Source organism: Procambarus clarkii, chromosome 18 (genome assembly GCF_040958095.1).
Source record: "Procambarus clarkii isolate CNS0578487 chromosome 18, FALCON_Pclarkii_2.0, whole genome shotgun sequence".
In the NCBI taxonomy this organism is placed as follows: domain Eukaryota; kingdom Metazoa; phylum Arthropoda; class Malacostraca; order Decapoda; family Cambaridae; genus Procambarus; species Procambarus clarkii.
The window spans coordinates 13,102,802-13,122,793 of NC_091167.1; the positions used below are offsets into that span (position 1 = coordinate 13,102,802).

General features: G+C 46.8%; 1 protein-coding gene across 10 annotated transcripts in view; it reads right to left on the bottom strand.

The window, feature by feature from the left end:
- LOC123750762 (uncharacterized) overlaps positions 1-19,992 on the bottom strand; it is a 387,264-nt gene that overhangs the window by 269,796 nt on the left and 97,476 nt on the right. For all 10 annotated transcript variants that reach the window (XM_069326267.1, XM_069326271.1, XM_069326268.1 and 7 more), the window contains one exon: positions 11,359-11,458. In XM_069326267.1, the coding sequence (XP_069182368.1) occupies positions 11,359-11,458 (100 nt within the window). The remainder of the gene's footprint in view (positions 1-11,358; positions 11,459-19,992) is intronic.

Below are 19,992 nucleotides of genomic sequence, written 5' to 3' on the forward strand. Positions count from 1 at the left end.
TGCAATTCTTCATTATTTATTTCAAAATTAACTGAACCCTGCCCCCAAGATGTCTATCTTTTGCCCATTAACAGTACTCAATTTTTTTCCCCACAATGCTTAAGGCGTGCATATCTCAACTTGCTGAAGGCTGAATTTTTAGTCAAAGCTGCCTGACTGCAAGTGTCCACAAATGCTATCAATCTCACACCTTCCACCTTCACTTCAAAAGTAAGTCTACTATCACTAGGGGCAACCTTCTTTCATTCCTTTGTCGTTACGTCCGGGCAATCCAGTCTCAAGTGACCCTATTTTCCACATTGATAACAGGCATGCAAGTCCCACCCTCCACATCATTGGGGTTGTCTCATGCGCCTACCTCCCAGTTTTTTCATCTGGGGGTAACCCAACTTATTGCCATCCTGCCCTTTCGCCACCCTGCTCACTGCATGAACGTATGGTAATGACCAGGCCACCTCCCGCTCCGTATCCAAATCCTCATCTGGTGACTCTACGGCGTACTGCACGAGTTCCTTGAAACTCTTTGGGACCACGTCAGTAGCCAGGTACAGCCTGATGTAAGAGGGTAAGAACTTACAGAACAACCGTTTTGCAAACCATTCCACTTTGAGCGCATTGTAACCTAGCTCCTGAGTTAGATCGCTAATCCTGCTCCTAAAAAACCAGCGTTGAATGTAATGAAATGCCATTTTCTGGGTGAGACCCGGAGGCTCCCCGGAGCTTTACCGGCTGATATGCTAATGTCAGACTTCGGCATCAGTCATGTGTATGGAATTCTAGGGCCTACCGGGGACCACGGCCAGAACCTGGCCCCCTCAGAGAGGCAAGGGAAGCAATGGCCTATAGAAACCCCCGTGTGGTTGGAAGCATTCTATGTCTGCCATCGACCGGGTCAAGCATCCAGAAAGGTAAGCATTCCAAAACAAACCCCTATTCTGGTGAAAATTGCTACCTAAAGCCGAACTAGTGGATAGAACTCTTCAACAGAAAACAAGGAAACTAGTATGACGTCATACGTCACCGCGCCGCTGTCTGCGCAGCTCCCCCCTCCCTGGGAGGGGGAAGGGGGAGCCCCAGACCTCCCATGCCGGCTATCCACCCATCAGTTCTGAGGCTGGATGTCAAAACACGCGAAAAACCGCCGACCGGAGGGAGGGAGAGTTGCCGGGGAGCCTCCAGGTCTCACCCAGAAAATGGCGTTTCATTACATTCAACGCTGGTTTTCTGGGGGGAGCCCCGTTGGCTCCCCGGAGCTAACTACCCACAGAGAAAGGTCAAAGGGACAGAACCGGGAGGCGGACACCACTCATCCCCCCCCCCCCAAGGAGGCGAGACAACCGGCAGCAAACGCCAACCCAAGGCGCCACAGCCCCGAAAAGTCCCGGGAACAACACGAGAACAACGAGCAGCAAGGCCCAAAAGACCGCAAGGCCACGTCGCCCAGACGGCAGCGAGAGCAGCGAAGCCACGAACGCCACAGGCATGAGGGAAGAACACAGGCAGCATAGGCGCAAGAACACGGCTGACCACCCGGGACACTAACACCCGCGAACCGGGAAGAACAGAACCGGATCAACGCAAAACGCGCTCCAGACCCAAACGCCGTGGCACGCAAAAACACCGGAGGGCCGCCACTGAACACAAAAAACGACACACCCCCGGCCCGACCAACGAAGCACCAACAACCCTGGACCCCTCCAGAACACAGCAGCCCCACCCCGCGCCAGAAAAGATGGAGACTGCTGCCACCGAACAACCAAAACGCTAAAACCGAAGGAGCAAGAAAACTCAGCGACTCGACCCCCAGAGGCAAAGGCCAAAAGGAAAGGGCCGACGAAAAAACACACCGGAACCGAAGGGGCACTACCAACCGAGGAGAAGACAGAGCACGCTGACCAAAGACCAGGATGGTGCAAGCGGCGCACGAACAGGCCGGAGGTGAAAACGACGCACAAGACAGCTGACTAACGGTGCAGAAGCAACACCAAGACCGAAAGCAAGCTGAAGCGGCTCCGCCCGCGCCGCACAAAAAGAGGCGACAGCTAGTATGTGGCAAGACGACGGCCCCCAACCCCCAACAGAAAACCAAGCCAAGAGTAAACCAAGCTAACAAGAGTAAACCAAGCTAACAAGAGTAACCACCTAAGAAGGGACAGGAAAAGGAAGGACCGCCAAAATACCCCATACTGCCGCCAAGAGAAGCACGCAGGTGGGACACCTACCACAAAGCCACCCGACCACCAACCGGAGGCGAGACCGCGAGGCAGAACATAAGCAGCCCCGACAAGGCCCCTCCGAGCCCAGGAAAAGGCGGAGCCGCGGGAAGATCTCGGGCGCGACCACCGAAACCCAGGCGGCACAAGGAGATGGAACGTCTGCCGAACAGAAAAAACTAACCAAAGCATGCAAGCCCGCCAGGAGTTCAGAAACGACGGGTCCGACGCGAGACATCGCAAGACCCCCCCCCCCCAAAAAAAAACGGCAGGGCAAGCTAGGAAACCAAAGAAGGCGGAAGGGTCGCCGCCAGAACAGTACCCGAACCAAGGGGTACGAACAACTGCAATAGACCGAGACAAAGAAGCACATCACAGGACACAGGCCGACAAACGCCTAAGAACACACGCAGAACACCCCTGCTGCAGAGGAGGCAGGAAGAAAGAGCAGAAGCACAAAAACCCCAGGATAACAACCAGGGGTGGACAAGCAGGCAGGGACAGAAAAAAACCCACGCAATCCCCAGGCACAAAACGGCAGCAAAGTGCCACTCCACAACCGGACACAGGAACAAGGACACGCCACCGTGAAACACGGTACCAATGCACACGTGCAGCAGCAGCAACAGGCACCACTGCAACATGCAACATGGAAATAGACACTCCCTTCTGCAAAGGCAGAGAACGGAGCAGGCAGACCCCAGACAGGGCTAACGGAGACACGACAAAACCCCGCAGGCCCAGAAACCTGCACCAGGCGACCAACGGCGGAGAAACCCCGCTCGATACCTGCTGGATGAGGTACTGGGAGCTCTGTTACACCTCAAGCCCGGCCCAAGGTCAGGCCAGACTGGCCAGAGGGTGGCCCACCAGGCAGCTGCTAGGAGCAGTCCACCGGCCCACATACCACCACAACCAGGACGGGCCGGAACTGCCATACGAAAACAGGCCAGTGCGCCCTGGAAGTCCACGGACGAACCAGCAAGAAGGCTTATGCTCGCAAGTAGGTCGTGTAACAAGCACAGACCTCTGATGGTAATACAGTGTTCCCCAAATGTGCCAATAGCACCCCTGCACTCCACTGGTACCATCCCGCAAGTTCTACCAGATAGGCGGGACCCAAGAGCCAGAGCTCAAATCCTGCAAGCACAGCCAGAAGCCTTACCAGATGAGTACAGAACCAACCCTACAACCCCCACACCTCACATTAAAAAAGGAGGGTCCCCTGAATGACTCCAGCATGGGTTGGACATGCACATGAGGGGGACAGGAAGGGTTGAAAAAGGGACAGTCACTGGTGTGCGAACGGTCTCAGTCGTACAAAAATATACCTAAATAAAGACAGGTATATAAACAACTCCGCAACCAGTGCCCGGCCAAAAAGACGCCAGACCGCAGAAACTCACCTGGCGAACGGTGGCACGAACTTGACACGACTCAACCGTGCCCAGAAGAACCTGGGAGCACCACCAGGTGAAGACGCCAGAGCCGGACCCTGCCGGACCCGCAGGAGAGCAGGGAGAGGCGAAGGAGGCAGTCCACACCCATGACACAGGGAAAACCGCGGTGTCCTCCCCACAACTGGGAACCAGGACACCCCCGGCGCGAAGGGGCACATACCGCAGCCAGGGAGAAGAACGAGAGGCGAAGCACTGTCGCAAAAAAGGCGCAAAACACCACCACTGAAACACCGCCCAGACCAAAACAAACTCCACGGCGCATGCGCATAACATGCAGGCCGAACCGCACACCCACTCTGCGGGAAGGCGCCAGCCAGGACTACTGCAAGAGGAAAGTAGCCAAAAGAGGAAGCAGGAACAATAAAACCGGCCAAAGAAGCAAAGAGCCCAAAAAGGAACCCAACCGAACGACAATAAGCCCGACAGGGTGACAAGGAGCCCAACAGGGCGACAAGGAGCCCAACAGGGCGACAAGGAGCCCGACAGGGCGACAAGGAGCCCGACAGGGCGACAAGGAGCCCGACAGCGCGACAAGGAGCCCAACAGGGCGACAAGGAGCCCAACAGGGCGACAAGGAGCCCAACAGGGCGACAAGGAGCCCAACAGGGCGACAAGGAGCCCAACAGGGCGACAAGTAGCCCAACAGGGCGACAAGTAGCCCAACAGGGCGACAAGTAGCCCAACAGGGCGACAAGTAGCCCAACAGGGCGACAAGTAGCCCAACAGGGCGACAAGTAGCCCAACAGGGCGACAAGTAGCCCAACAGGGCGACAAGTAGCCCAACAGGGCGACAAGTAGCCCAACAGGGCGACAAGTAGCCCAACAGGGCGACAAGTAGCCCAACAGGGCGACAAGTAGCCCAACAGGGCGACAAGTAGCCCAACAGGGCGACAAGTAGCCCAACAGGGCGACAAGTAGCCCAACTGGGCGACAAGTAGCCCAACAGGGCGACAAGTAGCCCAACAGGGCGACAAGTAGCCCAACAGGGCGACAAGTAGCCCAACAGGGCGACAAGTAGCCCAACAGGGCGACAAGTAGCCCAACAGGGCGACAAGTAGCCCAACAGGGCGACAAGTAGCCCAACAGGGCGACAAGTAGCCCAACAGGGCGACAAGTAGCCCAACAGGGCGTCAAGTACGAGGAGCCGACAGACGTTCCAATAATGCGGGAAGTAGCGAAAAACCTTCCCGTACCCTCGAGAACACAGAAGCCAACACTAGTCCCGAAGGCACACGAAGGCGCAGGCGCACCCGAGATCAGAAGTCACGCAGAACCCCACCGAACAGGGAAACATGACGAAAACACCATCCCAAAATGGGGTGGGAGGAAACATCCACCCACAGGACGGAACCAACCGACTCAAAGGCCAAGGAACCGAGCCAGGGGAGGGGCCGACGCCCAACAGCACGTACGGCGAGTGGGGAGGAAAGACCCCACTCCGCGTAACCACAAGCCCCGCCTGGAGGGGGATAAAAACCCCCACGGGGACCAACGGGGCCAAGGCCCCCCAAGTCAGCCCCTCCCCAGCCCCGGGAACCTACACGACAGGCCCCGGGGCCGAGCCGTTCCCCCAAAGCCCCGGCCGTACCAGAAAACCGGGGCAGCCGTGAAAACACTACGGAAAGGAGCCCACTGGCAGACTCATACAACACGGCTGGAGGAACAGGCTCAAATGCCCCCGTCACTACCCCGGAAGGGGAATTCCCCGAGACTGCCCGAATCTCAACACCATCAAAAACTCCGCCCCGAACCTACAGACGGTAAGGAACTGGATGCAGGCAGGAAGGGTGATCCAGGGAAAAGACAAGGGGGCATGGAAGGAACCGAAGCAACCAACACCCCCAAGTCCCAAAACGAACTACAACGGGGCAGCCCCGGGGCTCCCGGGCAGGAAACCACGAGAACGTTGCCACCACCAAGGCTCAAGTGCAACGCTGCTGCCCGCACCCGCTTTGTTAGCACAACAGGGTAACCGAGCCCCAACGAGCAACCAAACTCGCAGGACTCTGGGTCGAAGGTGTCACCGACCTAACAGACAGCAGACGGAGGCAAAACAGAGAGTCACCCAGAGACAAAGGGTGAGAGCAACCCTCAAACTCACTGGAAGCGAGGGGGGGACTCTGGGGGTCACATCCATCGGACCCGCGCGCCCCCAGGGGTTTCCCAGGGTCCCGAGCATTTACTATAAGAGGACTTGCTCTCGGGTAATCCCAGGCAGGGTACTGCTAACCGGCACCCAAACCTACCAAACAACTTTCTAAGAGCTGAACCCCCGGGACGTGTACACTCACGGGGACCTAGCAGGGGGTACCACCAGAATTACTCAGAACAAGGGACACAAGGGGCAAGAACAAAGGCAGACCCCCCCCCACCAGGTAGATAAACAAAAAGAAAAAGAAAACCCCGCAAGAGGACAGCGTACCCAAATGGAACAGAGCCGGCCGCCATGATTGGTAAAGACAAGCTGCACAGTACCCTGCGCCCCACCAGTGCAAAAACTGCCCCTTACTCTAAGGCAAACAAGGGAGACAGAACATCAGAGCACACAAAGAGCGGCCGAAAACCAAGCAGTAAACGGCCAAACAGGGGCAGGACCCAAGGAACTTGTGGAAGATGGCCCCAAGCCCCAAGGGCAGTACTTACAGGGCACCTAGGGAAGGGAACCCTAGGCGCATGCAGCCCGAGTACTGGAGAATCACTCCCGGCTCACGCACCACCTAGAAAACAGACACCACACTCTAGGTACAGTGCTGAAACAACCACTGGAGCCGGAGCACATAACCGTTGCCTATAGCATCAGCCAAAGAACTGATGGGTGGATAGCCGGCGTGGGAGGTCTGGGGCTCCCCCTTCCCCCTCCCGGGGAGGGGGGGAGCTGCGCAGACAGCGGCGCGGTGACGTATGACGTCATACTAGTTTCCTTGTTTTCTGTTGAAGAGTTCTATCCACTAGTTCGGCTTTAGGTAGCAATTTTCACCAGAATAGGGGTTTGCTTTGGAATACTTACCTTTCTAGATGCTTGACCCGGTCGATGGCAGACAGAATGCTTCCAACCACACGGGGGTTTCTATAGGCCATTGCTCCCCTTGCCTCTCTGAGGGGGCCAGGTTCTGACCGTGGTCCCCGGTAGACCCTAGAACTCCATACACATGACTGATGCCAAAGTCTGACATTAGCATATCAGCCGGTAAAGCTCCGGGGAGCCGACGGGGCTCCCCGCAGAAAAGGGGCAAAAATCTTTTAATGTAATGCTGTTATCCCTCTTATGCAACGTTAGGTAGCAGCGAGCCTCCTTTTTAGTAATTTTTTCCTTGTAACACTCCTTGATGGCCTGAATAAACTGTGGCCACGTCACCAGGTACCTGCTTGGTAGGGTTCTGGGAGTTCTTCTACTCCCCAACCCTGCCCCAGGGCCAGGCTTGACTCGCGAGAGTTTGGTCCACCAGGCTGTTGCTTGGAGCGGCCCGCAGGTCCATATAAACATCAGAGCCCGGTTGGTCCGGCACTCCTTGAAGAAAACAATCTAGTTTTCTCTTGAAGAGGTCCAGGGTTGTTGACAACATTTCTGATGCTCGCTGTTAGGACATTGAACAACTGCGGACCTCTGATGTTTATACAGTGTTCTCTGATTGTGCCTATGGCACCTCTGCTCTTCACTGGTTCTATTCTGCATTTTCTTTCATATCGTTTACTCCAGTATGTTGTTATTCTACTGTGCAGATTTGGGACCTGTCCCTCCAGTATTTTCCATGTATACATTATTTGGTATCTCTCTCGCCTCCTTTCTAGCGAGTACATTTGGAGAGCTTTGAGATGATCCCAATAATTTAGGTGCTCTATCTTATATTTAGGTGCTTTATCTTTATATGTTCTCTGTATTCCCTCAATTTCAGCAATCTCTCCTGCTCTGAAGGGGGAAGTGAGTACTGAGTAGTACTCAAGATGGGACAACACAAGTGATTCGAAGAGTACAACCATTGTGATGGGATCTCTGGACTTGAATGTTCTCGTAATCCATGCTATCATTTTTCTGGCTGACACAATACTTGCTTGGTTATGATCCCAAAACGTTAGGTTGTCGGACATCATTATTCCCAAATCCTTGACATGCTGTTTTCCTACTATGGGCAGATTCGATTGCATTTTGTACCCTGTATTATGTTTCTGATCCTCATTTTTGCTGTATCCGAGTAATTGGAATTTATCACCGTTAAACATGTTATTTTCTGCTGCCCAATCGAAAACTTTCTTAATGTCTGTTTGTAGTTTTTCAATGTCTTCAGCAGAGGTAATTTTCATGCTGATTTTTGTATCAACTGCAAAGGTATCTGAATTACTCAGACTTCCTAAGTAGCCCGTCGCAATCCACAGAAAGTGGCCAGACTAATCTTTGTATCATCAGGGGCTACAGATAGCACAGAATCCATCTTCCACAACCAGTTCTCCACACAACTGTTATGTTACACCTTGTTCGATGGGAGCTCGGAACAAATCAACCTAGGCAAGGTCAACTTTGGGAGTGATGCCATGAGTCTCGATACTGTATGTATGAAATGCTGGAAGTGTAAGGGGATGTCTTAACGGGGGAAAAGGGGTGGGAGGATTACATGGGGAAAGGAACTTTGAAGGGTTGGGGAGTCAAGGATTGTGGGTTAGGTTGGTACCTGGTTGATGGGGTTCTGGGAGTTGTTCTACTCCCCAAGCCCGGCCCGAGGCCAAGCTTGACTTGTGAGAGTTTGGTCCACTAGGCTGTTGCTTGGAGCTGCCCGCAGGCCCACATACCCACCACAGCCCGGTTGGTCTGGCACTCCTTGGAGGAAACAATCTAGTTTCCTCTTGAGGATGTCCACGATTGTTCCGGCAATATTTCTTATGCTCGCTGGGAGGGTGTTGAACAACCGTGGACCTCTGATATTTATACTGTGTTCTTTGATTGTGCCTATGGCACCTCTGCTCTTCACTGGTTCTATTCTACATTTTCTTCCATATCGTTCACTCCAGTACGTTGTTATTTTACTGTGCAGATTTGGTACCTAGCCCTCCAGTATCTTCCACAGGCTGGAAGGGCTGAAGGGAGGGCTGGGGTTTGAAATGGGATGGGGAGAAACCAGTGGAAAGGGGGACACACCTGGTGAGGGACTAATGATGGGAGGACCCTGATATAGTGGAGGTTGACAATGTGGTTGATAGTGTGGTTGTTGTATTTGGTAGTGTTTTGGATGTGGTTGGTGGTGTGGTTGTTGTAGGTGGTAGTGTTGTACATGTTGTTGTTGTAATGGATTCTGTTATGTGTGTTGTTGTGAACCCTGTTGTACCTGTTTTTGTTGTTGATATGCTGTGACAACAACAACAACATCATGTAGACATTGTCATTATCAGTCTCAGAATGTATTACTCTGATTTGAAGCCATCCATCTCATTGACTATAGTAAATTATTAATTATGGTAGTTTGAATCTACCAATAAAACATTTCAATTTTTAAATTATTGATTTAATTTAATCCAAATAATTTAATTCCTTTTTAAGAAGAAGAAATTAACGGAAATGCTTAAGCAGACACGACTCTCCATACAAAGAAGAAATAATTGAAACGGAGAGTGAAGAAATCGAACAGAGGCTGAAGCATTCCCATCGGACTGAAGAAAGGCAACTAGAACAGAAAGCAATTCAAGAAATAAAGAGAAACCCAAAATATTTCTTCACATATGCTATATCAAAAGCGAAAACCACTGCCAGTATTGGACCTATTCGTATTAGTGAAGGTTCATACACGGAGGATGACGAAGAAATTAGTGAAATGCTAAAAAAGCAGTATGAGGACATGTTTAGCACTCCGATACACAGCATGCAAGTGGAAGATTCAGACAATTTCTTTATGAGTGATATCCAAACACCTGTAAATATAATTGATATCAACACGAGCATAGCAGATTTTGAAAGAGAAACTGACAATATGCCCATGCACTCAGCCCCAGGTACAGACTCATGGAATTCAATATTATAAAGCAATGCAAAATGCCAGTAGCACAGGCACTCAGTACAGTGTGGAGGAAGAGTTTGGACACGGGGGTGATACCAGATGCACTGAAAGCAGTAGACATAGCCCCTCTACACAAGGGAGGGAGCAAAGCATTGGCAAAGAATTATAGACCAGTTGCACTAACGTCCCACATAATAAAAGTATTAGTGTGTGATCAGGAGTCAGGTCACTAGATTCATGAAAACCAATGACCTATACAATCCAGGCCAACATGGATTTAGAGCAGGAAGATCATGCCTCTCACAGCTACTTGACCATTATGACAAAATCACCGAGGCATTAGAAGAAAAACAGAACACAGATGTTGTATACACAGATTTTGCAAAGGCATTCGACAAATGTGACCATAGAGTGATTGCACACAAAATGAGGTCAATGGGTATAACTGGTAAAGTAGGACGCTGGATACTCAATTTCCTGTCGAACAAAACACAGAGTAACAGTCAATCAAGTAAAATTGAGTCCGAGCGCAGTTAAAAGCTCTGTACCTCAGAAACTGTCCTTGCACTACTGCTGTTCCTTATTCTCATATCAGATATAGACAAAAATACAAGTCACAACTTTGTGTCATCCTTTGCAGATGATACAAAAATCAGCATGAAAATTACCTCTGCTAAAGACATTAAAAAACTACAGACAGACATTAACAAAGTTTTCGATTAGACAGCAGAAAATAACATGATGTTTAACGGTGATAAATTCCAATTACTCGGATACGGCAAAAATGAGGATCAGAAACACAATACAGGGTACAAAACACAATCGAATCTGCCCATTGTAGGAAAACAGCATGTCAAGGATTTGGGAATAATGATGTACGACAACCTAATGTTTAGGGAGCATAACAAAGCAAGTATTGCGTCAGCTAGAAAAATGATAGGGTGGATTATGAGAACCTTCAAGTCCAGGGATCCCATCACAACGGTTGTACTCTTCAAATCACTGGTGTTGTCCCATCTTGAGTACTGCTCAGTAATCACCTTCCCCTTCAGAGTAGGAGAGATTGCTGAAATAGAGGGAATACAGAGAACATATACGGCACGCATAGATGAGATAAAGCACCTAAATTATTGGGATCGTCTCAAAGCTCTCCAAATGTACTCACTAGAAAAGAGACAAGAGAGATACCAAATAATATACACGTGGAAAATACTGGATGGACAGGTCCCAAATCTGCACAGTAGAATAACAATGTACTGGAGTGAACGATATGGAAGAAAATGCAGAATAGAACTAGTGAAGAGCAGGGGTGCCATAGGCACAATCAGAGAACACTGTATAAACATCAGAGGTTCGCGGTTGTTCAAATTCCCACCAGTGAACATCAGAAATATTGCCGGAACAACTGTGGACATCTTCAAGAGAAAACTAGTTTTTTTTTTTCAAGGAGTGCCGGACCAACCGGGCTGTGGTGGGTATGTGGGCCTGCGGGCCGCTCCAAGCAACAGCCTGGTGGACCAAACTCTCACAAGTCAAGCCTGGCCTCAGGCTGGGCTAGGGGAGTAGAAGAACTCCCAGAACCCCATCAAGCAGGTATCAAGCAGATAAATAATAAAAATTACAAGTTTCTTTGTTATAAGTTAATTCCTACAGAATTGGAATTGTGTAAAAATAATTCATCTACAACACCATTATATTACAGACCTTGGCAGAAATGGATGCTTCTTCATTACTCTCATCTACAGGACCTTTACCTGTATGAGTTCCCTCATCTACACCTTTCATAGGCATCATTTCCACTTTCCTGATCAAATAAAACATTAAAAAAGCATATTAATTAAAAAACATAAAATATTGAAATCCTACAACTAGATCCTACTCGCTTCCCTAAACTGCTGAGGCATATGCACTACCAACAGCACCATGATTCCCATTATTATTTTCTTATAAATAATTATATATATTATATATATTACATGTGTATATATATATATATATATATATATATATATATATATATATATATATATATATATATATATATATATATGTTGTACCTAGTAGCCAGAACGTCGTATTCGGCCTACTATGCAAGGCCCGATTTGCCTAATAAGCCAAGTTTTCCTGAATTAATATATTTTCTCTAATTTTTTTCTTATGAAATGATAAAGCTACCCATTTCATTATGTATGAGGTCAATTTTTTTTTATTGGAGTTAAAATTAACGTAGATATATGACCGAACCTAACCTACCCTACCTAACCTAACCTAACCTATCTCTATAGGCTAGGTTAGGTTAGGTAGCCGAAAAAGTTAGGTTAGGTTAGATTAGGTAGGTTAGGTAGTCGAAAAACAATTAATTCATGAAAACTTGGCTCATTAGGCAAATCGGGCCTTGCATAGTAGGCTGAGAAATGCGTTCTGGCTACTAGGTACGACATATATATATATATATATATATATATATATATATATATATATATATATATATATATATGCAATTGACGATCACAAAACACTGATCATTTTATGCGGAAAATCCACAGAGAAATATGAAATGAGGTGAACGTTTCGGCTTTGTTAAAGCCTTTGTCAACACCAGACTGACTGAGGAGAAGGGAGAAGGGGGGAAGATATATAGGCCGACACCTGACCAACCCATCCCAAGGGTTGGTCAGGTGTAATTAACCAAAAACAGGTATAACTTAGCTTAGAATGGTCAAAGAGGATTAAGCGGTCAGAGAATAAGGATGAAAGATTAAAGAAAAGCCTCATGAACACACAATATATGAATATTGTGCTAAGTTATATAACATTCTAAGCTAAGTTATACCTGTTTTTGGTTAATTACACCTGACCAACCCTTGGGATGGGTTGGTCAGGTGTCGGCCTATATATCTTCCCCCCTTCTCCCTTCTCCTCAGTCAGTCTGGTGTTGACAAAGGCTTTAACAAAGCCGAAACGTTCACCTCATTTCATATTTCTCTGTGGATTTTCCGCATATATATATATATATATATATATATATATACAGTGGTACCTCGCATAACGAATTTAATCCGTTCCATGTTCGTCATGTGAAACGGACGTCATACAAAACGAGTGTCCCCCCATGTAACCAGTGTGATGCACTGTGTTTATTGTGAAATTTCCCCAGAGTGCATGACATCAAATGTTCCCCAAAATAAAATTTTTCTTTGTAAAATGATAAATTACCGTCCCTGAACATGTCTATGTAAAAATAATTACCAAATTCCACTTACTTTGGCTGTGAGGGCGTGGACAAGGTGCGCTGTGACGTCATCAGGGCCTGGTCGCCCGTGTGTGAAGCTCCCAGACACGGTCGCGCAGGCCATTCAAGCACCGCGTGTTGCCACAAATATATTTTCAAATATTTTTTCTATGCATTTCCAATGCGGTTTTATTTGTTTCATTTATCGTATATGATGCATATTTGTGACCTTTACAATATGTATACAGTAGAATGTTCATAATTTTCCATGAAACTGTGATACATGTGTCAGTAATGTGTCCACAATAAATGTTTATTGTCACAATATTACGTGGTAAAAATTCACTAATATTACAATATGTACAGTTTCACATACTATTTACACAGTAACACACTGTATTACACACTCAGTACTTTGGAGGTGCATAATAGTCAACGAAGTAGTCCATGGTACACAGCGCGACTTTGCTCTCCTTGCACCAGCTACAGATAGATTTTTGCTTCCTGTTTCATCGTTATGTGTGCTTGCAAATAACGCACTTGCGTGCACCCTTGGCTTTAGTACTTGTAGGTGGTATGTAGCCAAGCTTGTAAAGCATAAAGTAGTATTGAAACGATTATAGGAAAAGCTCAATTTGTAAGGTAGTCTTGAAAAGATCGCTTTGTAAGGTCCCACACAGGAAGAGATTCAGCTAGCCTCAAAGAGTGTCCATCAGTCAGGAAGAGATTCAGCTAGCCTCAAAGAGTGTCCATCAGTCAGGAAAAGATTCAGGTATTCTTGAAAATATCAATGAACACCACCACCATGGAAGCCGCTAACACTGTTAATCTATGCTACTTGTATCAGATGCATCATCACTGAACGCAGAAAACGATTCATCTATGTATCATCTATATACATTAGAGATGGCAAGGGTGGGGCTCAGAGCTACACCTGGATACGCTTGCTGTATCATCCTCATAGGTGCTGTATCACTGGCATCCGACCGTTGTGTTAAGCCCTTATTGCGCCTAGCTTCACCAATGTTATGACCCTTATGTTCTTCAAACAAAAGGGTCTGAATTGCACCGACTGAGCACAGTCTTTCAACACCGTGTGGGACAGGTGTTTGAGAGCCAGAGGCACGTGTGCCACAAATGGTTGCTCACGCAGTACTAACCCAGCCAGCAGCCCTTGTCTTTCATATTCGTTATGGCAAAAGGTTCGTTCAGTTTTTGTTGGGTAGGCTGCTCCATTATGACAATCTTTCTTTGTTTCAAATGTGTTCCATTTGTTTTGTATTTGTCACTTACGTCTCAATAATGGAGCAGCCTACCCGACAAACACTGAACGAACCTTTATGACATTTGTCCATTTTTCAAATTGTTTCAACAGTTCTTTTATTTTTCGTTTTTTTTTTTTTTTTTAAGAAACATGGAGCAGCCGACCTGTAGACCACCGAACAAACCTTTTTGACATTTGTACTGGTTTTCAAAATTCTTCATTTTTTTTATTATTTACGTTTTTTGTATGTAAGAAACATGGAGCAGCCTACCTGCCGACCACCGAACGAACCTTTTGCTATAAGGCAAATGAAAAATAAATATTGAACACATTTGAAGAAAGGAAAATGTCATAATGGTTTATTCAGTGTATGTAAGGTAGGCTTCTCCATTATTGAGACGCAAATGACAAATAAAAAACAAATGGAACACATTTGAAACAAAGAAAGATTGTTATAATGGAGCAGCCTACCTGCCGAACACCGAACGAACCTTTTTGACATTTGTTGTATATCAGACATTTCATTTCTTTTTTCCTACAAAAACGTCAATGCTTTGCAACATCTCAGTAGTCACCCTTTTATATCCCAGCATCATTAGCATCTTTAAACAAGAACAACATAATTTATGTGCATCGTCGGAGGCGTCTAAGAATGTGCAAGAAGCAGCGTGACCCCACCATGTGGGGTTGACGTTACTCAAACCAGCGTTCGTCATAAGGGACGATTTGACGCCGATCGGGCCGTTCGTTACCCAAAATATTCGTCTTTTGGGGCAATCGTTATGCGAGGTACCACTGTATATGCGAACAAGCCTGAATGGTCCCCAGGACAATATGCAACTGAAAACTCACACCCCAGAAGTGACTCGAACCCATACTTCCAGGAGCAACGCAACTGGTATGTACAAGACGCCTTAATCCACTTGACCATCACGACTGGACATAATGAGGTGATAGCCGAGGCTATTTGAACCACCCCACCGCCGGCACTCGGATAGTAATCTTGGGCATAGCATTTTACCAAATCACCTCATTCTTTGGGGCACACGTGAGGAACACAAATGCGAACAAGCCTGAATGGTCCCCAGGACAATATGAGGTAATTTGGTAAAATGCTATGCCCAAGATTACTATCCGAGTGCCGGCGGTGGGTTGGTTCAAATAGCCTCGGCTATCACCTCATTATGTCCGGTCGTGATGGTCAAGTGGATTAAGGCGTCTTGTACATACCAGTTGCGTTGCTCCTGGGAGTATGGGTTCGAGTCACTTCTGGGGTGTGAGTTTTCAGTTGCATATATATATATATATATATATATATATATATATATATATATATATATATATATATATATATATATATATATATATATATATATATATTAGTATATTTTGGTAGCAGTCTTTCCTGTAGACATATATTATTAAATATGACCGAAAAAGTAAGATTAATAATTCTAACACGAATTTTCTCAATCTTTCGTACATTTCGCTTCACTGTTGGAGGTAAATCAAAAATCACTTCTCCAAAATTCATTTTTATTTCTAGTCTGACGCGACACGGGCGCGTTTCGTAAAACTTATTACATTTTCAAAGACTTCACAAATACACAACTGATTAGAACTTACGTATTCTCTGATTTTATATCTACATTTGAGTGAGGTGGGAAGGGTGATGTGGCATTAACACAAGACAGAACAAGGGGGGATATTAATAGGGTATTAAAAGTATCAACACAAGACAGAACAGAAACAATGGGTATTGAATAGAAGTGTTTGTAGAAAGCCTATTGGTCCATATTTCTTGATGCTTCTATATTGGAGCGGAGTCTTGAGGTGGGTAGAATATAGTTGTGCAATAATTGGCTGTTGATTGCTGGTGTTGACTTCTTGATGTGTAGTGCCTCGCAAACGTCAAGCCGCCTGCTATCGCTGTATCTATCGATGATTTCTGTGTTGTTTACTAGGATTTCTCTGGCGATGGTTTGGTTATGGGAAGAGATTATATGTTCCTTAATGGAGCCCTGTTGCTTATGCATCGTTAAACGCCTAGAAAGAGATGTTGTTGTCTTGCCTATATACTGGGTTTTTTGGAGCTTACAGTCCCCAAGTGGGCATTTGAAGGCATAGACGACGTTAGTCTCTTTTAAAGCGTTCTGTTTTGTGTCTGGAGAGTTTCTCATGAGTAGGCTGGCCGTTTTTCTGGTTTTATAGTAAATCACAGCTCATAAAACGGAGGAAAGGGTCCTGAAAGATATTGTTAATAGAAACGTTATCCCTACAGACAAAAATCAGAGGATACAACTGACGATTTACTATAAAACCAGAAAAACGGCCAGCCTACTCATGAGAAACTCTCCAGACACAAAACAGAACGCTTTAAAAGAGACTAACGTCGTCTATGCCTTCAAATGCCCACTTGGGGACTGTAAGCTCCAAAAAACCCAGTATATAGGCAAGACAGCAACATCTCTTTCTAGGCGTTTAACGATGCATAAGCAACAGGGCTCCATTAACCCTTACACTGCTCAGGGGTCATATGGACATTTACACCCCTGTGTGCAAGAAAAAAAAAAATTCAAAAAATTTTTTTCGTCTTCTAAACATGTTAACCCCTTAACTGCGTTGCCTCCAAATGTGACACCCCCGCAGTGCGCAGGAAATAAATTCTCTGGAAAAAATTCTTTTTTCTTTTTAAAGTGTCAAAAACTCTTCTCTCAGTATGGGTATGTAAAAAAAAAGTCGAAATTGTACTTACTTTGGCTGCTATGGGGTCCGGAAGTTGGGGCGTGACGTCATCGTTCCCCGTGCGCCCGTGCCGTAAGCTCTCGGTGGCGGTGGGGCGCTCGGGGCGGGGCGCGCGAGTTGCCGCGAATATATTTTCGTTCATTTTTTGCGCACCTTTCCAAATACATTTTCATTGTTTTTATGTGCCAATCCAATGTATAATGAACACGTACACTATAATATCGCAGTACAACATCCGTACTATCCGTAGACACTGTGTTACGTGCATGAAACTTGTGTACACATATGCAGCACATATTTACTATGTATCATGCTAATTTGTGTATATATACAATCTATTTACACACTATACACTGTCACACACTATATACATTCACCATCAACACATTCAGAACACTGCGTAGCAGCTGCTTCGTATGGGCCAATAGCAGCTGCCTCGTATGGGCCAATATCAGCCTCGTATGGGCCAATATCAGCTGCCTCGTATGGGCCAATAGCAGCTACCTCGTATGGGCCAGTAGCAGCTGCCTCGTATGGGCCAACAGCAGCTGCCTCGTATGGGCCAACAGCAGCTGCCTCGTATGGGCCAACAGCAGCTGCCTCGTATGGGCCAACAGCAGCTGCCTCGTATGGGCCAACAGCAGCTGCCTCGTATGGGCCAACAGCAGCTGCCTCGTATGGGCCAATAGCAGCTGCCTCGTATGGGCCAATAGCAGCTGCCTCGTATGGGCCAATAGCAGCTACCTCGTATGGGCCAATAGCAGCTGCCGCGTGTGGGCCAATAGCAGCTGCCGCGTGTGGGCCAACAGCAGCTGCCTCGTATGGGCCAACAGCAGCTGCCTCGTATGGGCCAACAGCAGCTGCCTCGTATGGGCCAATAGCAGCTGCCTCGTATGGGCCAACAGCAGCTGCCTCGTATGGGCCAATAGCAGCTGCCTCGTATGGGCCAATAGCAGCTACCCCGTATGGCCAATAGCAGCTGCCGCGTATGGGCCAATAGCAGCTGCCTCGTATGGGCCAATAGCAGCTGCCTCGTATGGGCCAATAGCAGCTGCCTCGTATGGGCCAATAGCAGCTGCCTCGTATGGGCCAACAGCAGCTGCCTCGTATGGGCCAACAGCAGCTGCCTCGTATGGGCCAACAGCAGTTGCCTCATATGGGCCATTAGCAGCTGCCTCGTATGGACCAATAGCAGCTGCCTCGTATGGGCCAATAGGAGCATTTGGCCATGAACACATTCAGAACACCTCGAGTGAGAGCAGCCACACCCAGCCAGTCTCCCTCACTCCAACATCTTACTCGCCAACATTGCTCCTCCCATCATATTGTTATAGTTCTTATTACACATGTTCTATATACCTATCTACATGTTTTATTTACCAGAACTATGCAAGTAAGCCGGTATTGTGTCCAAACAGTACAGTGGCCACCATACACTGCATGAAAAATCACACAGCAGACGACGCTACGATTACGTCACCTCCCTCACCAAAATAGCTCCTCTCAACATTCTCCTGTTGCTGTTCTTACACTATATACACACACTATATATACCCATGTATATATGTGTTGCCCATAGCGAACCACTAAGCTAGTATGGTGAGCAAAACAAGAGTGGCAGCCACACACACAATGAGGCTACCGCAATTCTTGCCCTCCCTCCCTCATCAAAATTCCTCCTTCCACAATACTACGCACAACGCTAATTATAACCACAATCCTGCTATTATCACAATCCTGGTCACTAATTCCTGTAAATGAATAATTGACCACACGTTTATTTTGAAAAGGAACCTAAGAAATCATTTGAAGATTCCTAGATGAACGAAATAATGCTGTGGTGCTGTGGCTAGCGCTGTGAACATCGTGAACAGCATTGAATCACTGATATTTGAACATTGTACCCAGTCATTATCACACTCATTCTCTAATATAACACAATCATTCTCTACCAGCTAAATAATACAAGTTATATATATATATTTTGACATTATTAGGCGATGCTGTGGTCACATGCTGAACAGCAGTGCTGTGCGCTCATGCTGCGAGCGCCAGCCTTGGTTGCTCACACACTACTGAGGCTCCCACACCCGGGAATGTGGACCACGATTTTTTTTAAAGATGGCGTCTGTTTACAAGAGCCCTGAGGAAGCTGATGTGAACCCCATGTAGCCGCGGGAGTTTTGAATGGAACGTGAAAAATACAAATACCCGGAGGCGCGTTGCGCAAACCAGACGTGAGCCTGCAGGCGCGTTGCGCAGTTTAAGGGTTAATTTGTGTCCCCTGAGCACGGAAAAAATAAAAAAAAATCGTAGGTGACATATTTTGGGCGCAATTGAACGAGGAAGTCTGGCAAAAAGTGGGCGTTGACAGAGCGGTCGTCAGACCCGGTCAGCGTCACCCGCGTTGACAGATGGGAGTTGCCACAAAGATATTATTACCTAATTGTTTCAATGTCTCCGATTGATTTTTTCTTAGTTTTTTTGCAGTAATATTATTCAATAGTGTGTATTGTAATATATTTATATAATAAAAGTGGTTAATAATCGCTATACTCAAAAGTATGATGTGCATATTAGTGATTCAATTATTATGTTTATAAAACAATAAACAAATAGTTTTGCTGCTATTACACTCTATACACAGGTTATATATAAGTATTGGCATGTTTTGGTCACCATACCGAACCACTAAGTTGGTATTGAGAGTCGAAAAGCAACGAGGAGTTACCGCCACACACCAGCCAACCACTCGCTGCCACTCCCTCAACACACGCACTAAACTTTCTCCCCCAACAATACCAGTTGTGGTGTTATTACACTATATACAGACGTTATATATAAGTATGTGTATATTTTGTTCACCACAACTGTACAGCTAAGCTGATATAGTTAGTTCAGGCACTAAGAGTCGTCGCTATACACAGATGGCGGCTGGCGGCTCCCTCACTCTTTCAAAGTCACACGCACTAAACTTTCTCCCCCAACAATACCTTTTGCAGTGTTATTACCCTACATACACATATTATATATAAATATCTACATGTTTTATGCACCGTAACTGTACACCTAAGCTTGTAGTGCGCCCAAAGAGCAT